Source organism: Ahaetulla prasina, chromosome 5, assembly GCF_028640845.1.
Source record: "Ahaetulla prasina isolate Xishuangbanna chromosome 5, ASM2864084v1, whole genome shotgun sequence".
Classification (NCBI taxonomy): domain Eukaryota; kingdom Metazoa; phylum Chordata; class Lepidosauria; order Squamata; family Colubridae; genus Ahaetulla; species Ahaetulla prasina.
Genome location: NC_080543.1, coordinates 136055550 through 136065325, shown reverse-complemented (window position 1 = coordinate 136065325; position 9776 = coordinate 136055550). Strand labels below are relative to the sequence as shown.

Below are 9776 nucleotides of genomic sequence, written 5' to 3'. Positions count from 1 at the left end.
GCTAAGGCAGGATTTCCATCCCTCACTCTCATTATACCTTCCTTCCTTCCTTCCTTCCTTCCCTCCCTCCCTCAAAACGACGCTATAGAGCACTGCAAACCAGAACAACTAGACACAAGAATACTTTTTTCCCGAACACCATCACTGCTAAACAAAGAATTCCCTCAACACTGTCAAACTATTTATTAAGTCTGCACTACTATTAATCTTCTCATCGTTCCCATCACCCATCTCCTCCCACTTATGACTATAACTATGTTGCTTGTATTTTTACAATTTAAATTGATATTATTAAATTGATATATAAAATACACCGTGGCCCCAAGTTCCTAAAGTAATATGTAATTTTCAGGGGTGAAATCCAGCAGGTTCTGACAGGTTCTGGAGAACCGGTAGCAGAAATCTTGAGCAGTTCGGAGAATCAGCAAATACCATCTCTGGCTGGTCCCAGAGTGGGGTGGAAATGGAGATTTTGCAGTATCCTTCCCCTGCCACGCCCACTAAGCCACACCCACCAAGCCACACCCATAGAACCAGTAGTAAAAAAAATTGGATTTCATCACTTGGTAGTTTGGCCTGTTAATTTGCTGTTCGATCTGAACAGCATCTGAACAAATAGCATGTTATATTCTTTTAACTCTTACTATTAAAGCCGGGATCTTCAGCCTTGTCAACTTTAAGACTTGTGGACTTCAACTCCCAGACTACCTCAGCCAGAACTCTCGGAGCTGAAGTCCACCAGTCTTAAAGCTGACAAGGTTGGAGACCCCTGTATTAAAGTATCTTTAAGAATTCAAGTAAAACAGTTGAATTTATAGTAGTTTAATAGATTCATAGTTTATGGAGTTTGATTGCCGCGTTGTTATACATACCCCATACCTGTTATATGTACCCCATACCTGTTGTTATACGTACCCCATACCTGCTATCTTTTGATAACCATTTTCTTTCTGGAATTACGTCTTGTCAGATCGAAAACACTAATTCTGTTTGTTCAACTCCCAGATCCTGTTGCTGCAGATGGGAGAAAAAATGTCATAGCAATTCATCCGGATTTTAGGATGATTGTGTTAGCAAACAGGCCGGGATTCCCTTTCTTGGGGAATGACTTTTTTGGAACGCTTGGTAAGTCAGGCACTTTGTGAAAGCTTCTATTTTATGGTCTTTTCTATGAAAAAAAAAATGCTACTTTTGTTTCACGAGTCTGGTTGTAGGAAGAAGAAGAAAAAAAAACTCCCAAGGAAGCTACTAATTTAGGTGTATTAAAACCATGTCTTCATTTTAGACTCCATTACCCCTTTGCTATTTGGGAAAAGAAAGGTATATTTTGGGCCATAACATAATTTTCCTAGGAAAATGGTTTTCAAAAAAGTATATGTTAAAAATAAGCTCCATTTTGAAAGGCTAGGAGTAGCGTAGTCGGCAAGCTAAGTTTAACACCTCTTGTGTTTTCTTCAAAAATTTAAGGGGAGAAAGGCTGGGGGAAGAGGAGAAGGAAGGAGACAGAAAAAGAGGGAAGTTGTTGTGACCCAGGCCCAAGTAGGTAGTAAAAAACTTAGTCCGTGGAAAAACAAACTTTATTCGAACAGCTGGGAATTACTTCATTCCCAGCATCGTTCAACTCAATGTAAAACAAATGCCTCCCAACACAAATTCCTCAGTTATCTCGCAAACCTTGGTCCAATTAGGCAAACTACCAAAGGCCCTTCCTGGCAAACGTCCAGAAGCCACAAAAACAAAGAAGTACACGAAGCAGAGGATGAAGCAGAAGACGCAGCTACAACGTTGTTTTCCAGCAAAGGCCAATCATTCCGGCTGGTCTGTTTTAAGCCTTATGGGAGCAGCCAATCTCATCTCTTGGCCCTACTCCCAAGTTGTCCTCTCTGCTTGAGCTGCTCTTGCCTTCTGGCCGCTCTCCTCACGCGTGCATTAGGAACAGGCTCCTCCTGATCCTCTGCCTCACTACTTTCAGTCTCTGGAGACTCTGGAGTCCGCACCTCACTTGCCGATGGCCCTGGCCCCACCTCAGCCTCATCGCTGTCCGACTCCATTGCCAGCTCCGTAGGCTGCTGATGAGAGAGGGAAGTGGATGGGAGGAGAGGAGTAGGAGAAAGGGAAGGAGAGGGAAGTGGAGAAGAAGAGAGAGGAGGAGAGAAAAAGGTAGGAGAAGGAAGGGAAGTAGAGAGGGGAGAGGAGAAGGAGAGGGAAGTGAAGCGGAGGAGAAGAGAAGGAAAAAGGGAAGGAGAGAGAAGTGGAGGGGAGAAGGGAAGAGAGGGAAGGAGAAGGCGAGACGGAAAGATGGACCTTTGTTAGGTATTTTTTTTTTTTACTTGATGGTTATATAATTGATATTACAATGGAAGATAATATATGTTGTTATATGATGGATGTTATCGTATATTTGTTTATATGTTACTGTATATTTGTCTATATACATAAGATTATAATTACGATGATAATGATGCTTGTTTGTATATTTAAAACCTTGGACGCCTAGAGAGCACACTCCTCAAGATATAAAAGAAATGTATGATATAAAACAATAAAAAATAGTACAACAAAATTTTTTAAATATCTCGCAAGTACCCCTCTGAGTTCACTGTAGCACACCAGAGTGATAAAGTTTAAGCATCACAAATTTTCTTCTTTATTTTGAACCACAAATGAATTATCATATTGGATACCATTTTCTTATTTCTTCTTCTTGCTTGTTCCAGGAGACATATTTAGCTGTCACGCTGTTGATAACCCTAAACCGAACTCAGAGCTGGCGATGCTTCGACAGTACGGGCCTGACGTTCCTGACTCGGTTCTCCAGAAGCTGGTAGCAGCTTTTGGAGAGCTGCGAAGTTTGGCTGACCAAGGAATTATCAATTATCCTTACTCGACTCGAGAAGTAGTGAACATTGTCAGGCATTTACAGGTACCGTATGACCGTTCCTGATCCTGAACGGTTCGTTAATAATTGAAGACATTTGGCTTCTGACATCGTTAAAGACTACCTTGACATTTAACAGAATAACAGAGTTGGAAGGGACCTTGGAGGTCTTCTAGTCCAGCTCCTTGCTCAGGTAGGAAGCCCTTTACTATTTCAAACGAATAGCTGTCCAATGGTTGTCCAATCTCCTCTTAGAAAACCTAAAGTTTCTTGTTGGAGCACCCACAATTTCTGGTGGCAAGCAGTTCCATTGGTGAATTGTCCTCACTGTCAGCAAATTCTAGGTTGCTTCTCTCCTTGATTAGTTTCCATCCGTTGCTTCTTGTCCTGCCTTCAGGTGCTTTGGAGAATAGCTTGATTCCCTTCTTCTTTGTAGGGGGGTCATTTGGAAAGCATGGTGTATTTTTTTTTTACTTGATGGTTATATAATTGATATTACAATGGAAGATAATATATGTTGTTATATGATGGATGTTATCGTATATTTGTTTATATGTTACTGTATATTTGTCTATTTACATATGATTATAATTACGATGATAATGATGCTTGTTTGTATATTTAAAACCTTGGACACCTAGAGAGCACACTCCTCAAGATATAAAAGAAATGTATAATATAAAACAATAAAAAAATAGTATAACAAAAAAATTTAAATCTCTCGCAAGTACCCCTCTGAGTTCACTGTAGCACACCAGAGTGATAAAGTTTAAGCATCACACATTTTCTTCTTTATTTTGAACTACAAATGAATTATCATATTGGATACCATTTTCTTATTTCTTCTTCTTGCTTGTTCCAGGAGATATATTTAGCTGTCACGCTGTTGATAACCCTAAACCGAACTCAGAGCTGGCGATGCTTCGACAGTACGGGCCTGACGTTCCTGACTCGGTTCTCCAGAAGCTGGTAGCAGCTTTTGGAGAGCTGCGAAGTTTGGCTGACCAAGGAATTATCAATTATCCTTACTCGACTCGAGAAGTAGTGAACATTGTCAAGCATTTACAGGTACCGTATGACCGTTCCTGATCCTGAACGGTTCGTTAATAATTGAAGACATTTGGCTTCTGACATCTTTAAAGACTACCTTGACATTTAACAGAATAACAGAGTTGGAAGGGACCTTGGAGGTCTTCTAGTCCAACTCCTTGCTCAGGTAGGAAGCCCTTTACTATTTCAAACAAATAGCTGTCCAATGGTTGTCCAATCTCCTCTTAGAAAACCTAAAGTTTCTTGTTGGAGCACCCACAATTTCTGGTGGCAAGCAGTTCCATTGGTGAATTGTCCTCACTGTCAGCAAATTCTAGGTTGCTTCTCTCCTTGATTAGTTTCCATCCGTTGCTTCTTGTCCTGCCTTCAGGTGCTTTGGAAAATAGCTTGATTCCCTTCTTCTTTGTAGGGGGGTCATTTGGAAAGCATGGTGTATTTTTTTTTTAATTTGAATTTATATCCCGCCCTTCTCCGAAGACTCAGGGCGGCTTACATTGTGTTAAGCAATGTATTCCACAAGATATTTCTAAGGATATTTCACCAAAGCCTGAAGAAACTTGTCCTCACTGGGACAGAAAGAAGGAACCATTTTGTGTCCTCTCTAGTTCAGTTAATTATGAATTACGAACTGAATGGCTTAAATTTCTGGATTTCTGATCGGTAGGAGTCCAAACTGTGTCATATTCCTTTCCTGTAAGTGTAAGTTACGGAAACATTGTTTTGTGCACTGAAACATCCCATAGAGCAGTGGTGGCAAACTTATGGCATGCGTGCCAGAGGTGGCCCTCGGAGCCCTCTTTGTGGGTCTGCGCGCCGTCGCCCCAGCCCGGCTCCCATTGCGTTTCTCCCATGGGGGGGAAAGAGGCAGGGAGGTAGAGAGAAACGGGGAGGGAAAGAGAGAAGGAGAGAAAGAGAAAGAGAGAGGGAGGGAAAGAAAGGGAGAGAGAGAGAGAGACAGGGAGGGTAGGGAAGAGAGACGGGGAGAGAGTGAGGGAAAGAGAAATGAGATTATAAAAGTTTTTCTTTTTTATTGTTGCTAAACGTAATATGTCAAAAGCAGAAAAAAATGAAGGTATAAAAGTGCATTTATCACATTTGTCTTAGAACATTTAGCTGAAACTTCTGCCTTGTTTATCATTATTTTAGGTCATAAAACCTCATTATTCAGGTTAAACTGCCGTGTTAGCATTTTTGGGTTGCAGTTTGGGCCCTCGGTCTCTAAAAGGTTCTCCATGACTACCATAGAGTTTAAGACGCTCCTCTCTTCTCTCCTTTTGGTTTTCAAGACACTGTAGGCACAACAGATGTTGTGGAAGGAAAAAGGTTTAGCCTCTAAACCCCTAAACTTCCCTTCCCTCTTTCTAGTTCCTCAGTATCTTTATTTTATTGAGGTGGACCACAATGGGACAAGGTGTTTCAGGCATAGCTGGACAAGTAGAACATAGAGCAAACAGAGTGAGGGAACATTAAATAGCACTTAAGACTTATATACCGCTTCACAGTGCTTTTACAGCCCTCTCTAAGCGGTTTACAGAGTCAGCACATTGCCCCTAACAATCTGAGTCTTCGTTTGAGCGACATCGGAAGGATGGAAGACTGAGTCAACCTTGAGCCGGTGAGAATCGAACTGCTGGCAGTGGGCAGAGTTAGCCTGCACTACTATATTCTAACCACTGTGTACCATGGATGGGAGGGAAGGAAGGAAGGAAGGAAGGAAGGAAGGAAGGAAGGAAGGAAGGAAGGAACGAACAATAGCTCCAGCATTAGCACTTAAGACTTATATATCGCTTCACAGTGCTTTTACAGCCCTCTCTTAAGCGGTTTACAGAGTCAGTCTCTTGCCCCCAATAATCTGGGTCCTCGTTTTACCAATCTCGGAAGGATGGACGGATGACTCAACCTTGAGCCTGGTGAGATTCGAACTGCCAAATTGCAGGCAGCCGGCAGTCAGCAGAAGAAGCCTGCAGGGCTGCACTCTTAACCACTGCGCCACCGCCGCTCAGCCCAGTATCATGATTAATTGATTGACCAATTAGACCAGCGTTTCTCAACCTTGACGATTTTTAAGATGCGTGGAGTTCAATTCCCAGAAGTCCCAAGCCAGAATGGCTTGCTGGAGAATTCTGGAAGTTGAAGTCCATGCATCTTAAAATTGCCAACCTGAATTGGAACTCTTCTGCCGTGGATCTTAACCTGTAGGACAGGAGTATGCAGGGCCATCCTGGTCTACCCAATGCGAAGAGAAAACATGCCAGCGGTTTGGGGAGTGGTGTCAAGCTGGCCACGCCCACTCAGTTGGCCACACCCACCCAGTCGATCACGCCCACCACCACTCCGAGGTCAACCACAGCCCTGAGACAGTCCTCAATGAAATTGAGTTTGACACCCCTGCTCTAGGAGGAGGAGTGGCAGAATCCGGGGGCGGAGTTAAAAGAGGAATCCACCTAGAATTCCTAAGTAGCCGCAAGTGAACTAAGTCCAACTGCCTTTGAGTACCATTGACTCTTATCTAGCCCTAACCAGGTTCCGCCCATTAGTCGAGAAGATTTCTGTACATAGCCTTTTAGTAGTAAATCAGCTTCATTGAACCTTCAGTGAAGTTGGACTTAGTCTTTCGCACCTGACATCGTTGTGATTTAGGCATAAAAGACACAATCAGTCTTAAACAACCCTATTTTATTATAACAGCTGGGAATTACTTCATTCCCAGCTTAGTCCAAATTAATTCCAAAGCAAAGTCCTTCAGAAAAAGTCCTTATCACAAACTTTTATCTTCTTTGGCACCCTGCCAAAGGCTTTTCTTGGCAAAGCTCCATGAGACACCGACTAGAAACAATTGTAGCAATGTTGCTTTCCTACAAAGAACCCAAGAGTCTTTGCTACTCTTTTAAGCTTTATGGGAGGAGCCAATCATCTCCTGGCCTTACTCTCAAGTCCTTTTTCTTTAACCACTCTTGCCTTCTGGCAGCCCTTCACATACTTGCACTAGGAACAGGCTCCTCTTGTTCCCCTGCCTCTCTGCTGTCCACCTCTGGAGGCTCCGGAGTCCGTGCATTGCTCCCAGATGGCCCTGGCCCCATCTCTGCCTTCGGCGCAAAGCCCTCATCTGGACCTTCCCCTGACTCCAGGACTGGCCCATTGTCCTCCCCACCTCCTCACTGTCCGACTCAGCTACCAGCTCCGGAGGCTGCTAGTGGACCACAACAGACATAACCGGAGGGAGCTAGACTGAAACCAGACCCAACTTCTTGGTCATCTGGCATCTGAGCTGGTTGTAAAAGAATACTTCTACCAGATTGTCCATCACATGGCGTATGCTTTATTTTCAGAAGGTTCTGGTTTCTTGTTTTAAGTATCTCCCAGTATCTGAATTCTGCATTAGAATTAGAATCCTGCATCCAGTGTTGGTCACCATGATATAAAAAGATGTGAGACTCTAGAAAGAGTGCAGAGAAGAGCAACAAAGATGATTAGGGGACTGGAGGCTAAAACATATGAAGAACGGTTGCAGGAACTGGGTATGTCTGGTTTAATGAAAAGAAGGACTAGGGGAGACATGATAGCAGTGTTCCGATATCTCAGGGGTGGCCACAAAGAAGAGGGAGTCAGCTTATTTTCCAAAGGATCAAGGAGAGATTCAACCTAGAACTAAAGAAATTTTCTGACAGTGAGAACAATCAACCCAAGGAACAGAAGTTGCCTCCAGAAGTTGTGGGAGCTTCATCCCTGGAAGCTTTCAAGAAGAGACCGGACTGCCATCTGTCAGAAATGGTATAAGGTCTTCTGCTTGAGCAGGGGGTCGGACTATATGACCTACAGGGTCCCTTTCAACTCTGTTACTCTATTTCAAATAGTAAGAAAGAAAGAAAGAAAGAGAGGAAAGAAAGAAAGAGAGAGATCCTGGAATGCTTGTTTGTGCCAAAGAACCGTCATAATTCAACAAGCTGGACGTTGAACCGTTCCATAAATGAATCTAAAAATAACCAAGGAACAAACATAATTATGACATAAAGCAAGAGAAGGTCTTAATTCATCCACTCGATCTCTGCTTTGAATTCAGGTTTCTGGTTTTCTTGGCCTCCAGGGCTTCCAAGAGACCTGGATCAGGGGAATGACTAGATTTATTTAGAATTTCCTCCACCAGCAGCACGGAGAAACAGGAGTAATTGTTTAGGACACAGAGGTAACCCCCTCCAGTCTCTGGCAGGTAATGGGAACCCGTTGGGATAAAAGGAAGGAGGGAAGTGATACAATCTCACAGCTTGAGAACGGAGGAAGGAAGTTACTCATGCGCAATATCTGATTCTATCACGGTAGGGCTCTGCTAAGGCTTCTGCCGCCAGAATCAGGTTTGTTTTATACAAACGGAGCCTCTTTTAGTTGGAAGCTGTTTATACTGCTGGGAGCTTCAGGATGTGCATATTCACAGCGTGATTTATTTAGTTATAAAATCCAGCCGCTCAGATCTTCTCTTCGGGTTCCCAGCCGAACAAAGTTGTTTTGCATCGTCTGTACGTCTGAAAAGCAGAGAAAAAAATGTGCCTTGGAAAAATCGAACATCCCATAGTCAGGAGGCTCTGCAGATGACCGCCAGCTAACCTTTTCTCGTGCAGTAGCTCTCTTCATTCACACAATGTTAGAAAGCGGTCAGAATCCAGAATAACAGCGTTTGCAAGGGACTTTGGAAGCCTTCTTGTCCAACCCCCTTCTTGGGCAGGAAACCCGGTAACATTTCTGACAAGTGGCTGCCCGATCTCTTCTTAAAAACCTCCAGTGAAGCAGCACGGACAACATTTAGAGACATACTATTCCACCGATTAATTGTTCTCGCTGTTAGGAAATTTCTCCGTAGTTCTAGGTTGCTTCTCTCCTTGATTCATTTCCACCCCGTTGCTTCTTATCCTTCCCTCAGGGGCTTGGGAGAATAGCTCGATTCCCTCTTGTTTGTGGCAGCCACTCAAATATTAAAACGCCGCTACCATGTCACCCCCTAATCTGTTTCTAGGCATGCCCAATTTCTGCTACCGTTCTCTGTAGGTTTTAGCCTCCAGGCCCTTAATCATCTTTGCTGCTCTTCTCTGCGCTCTGTCAGCCCTGGAGCCATTTTTTCTTGGCATCTTCAGGGCTGCCACAGCGGTGGCTGGGCAAGTTGTGGGAACCAGAGGCAGGGAAGGAGGAGATAGCAAGGGTTTTGTAACCATAATAACATTCTTTCCCCTGGGAACCAAGGACGTCTCGCCAGGTGCTGGGGAGGCATGGATGGAGACCAGCTGGAGTTGGGACAGTGAACAGATCATGGATCATGTGACATATATATACACACACACACACACACACACACAATTTATATTGATTATTTCCTAGTATGATTTGATTGCTTATTTGTACTCTATGACTATCATTAAGTACCTTATGATTCTTGATGAATGTATCTTGTCTTTTTATGTACACTGAGAGCATATGCACCAAAGACAAATTCCTTGTGTGTCTAATCACATTTGGCAAATAAAGAATTCTATTCTATTCTAATAAATTTATACTTTTTTAAACAAGTTTTTTTTAATTTTTTAATAAAAATTAAATGTTAATTTTATTTATTTTAATTAAAAAAATATTTTTTTTACAAACAGATCAATGCATGAACAGTGGGGCACTATTCTTTTTTCTTTTTTCTTTTTGATTTGTCTTCCATATAAATTTATACTTTGAGGAACACACCTGCCTCGGAGTTTTGATTCTGTGGGGTTGTTACTTGGAATAACAAAGAGTGAAGAGTTTTCATTGTGTAAGCAGAAACACAATCCTAGGTGACATTAGCCCTCTGAATGTAACAGTTTGTTTAAGTGAC

At 42.8% G+C, this 9776-nt stretch overlaps 1 protein-coding gene across 5 annotated transcripts in view; it reads left to right on the top strand.

Annotated features, from left to right (window-relative positions):
• VWA8 (von Willebrand factor A domain containing 8) overlaps positions 1–9776 on the top strand; it is a 137245-nt gene that overhangs the window by 64553 nt on the left and 62916 nt on the right. For 4 of the 5 annotated variants that reach the window (XM_058184495.1, XM_058184494.1, XM_058184496.1 and 1 more), the window contains exons 24-25: positions 1006–1125; positions 2718–2923. In XM_058184495.1, coding sequence (XP_058040478.1) covers positions 1006–1125; positions 2718–2923 — 326 coding nt within the window. Of the gene's footprint in view, positions 1–1005; positions 1126–2717; positions 2924–3740; positions 3947–9776 lie in introns of all 5 variants that reach the window. The other variant, XM_058184493.1, reaches the window with a different exon arrangement.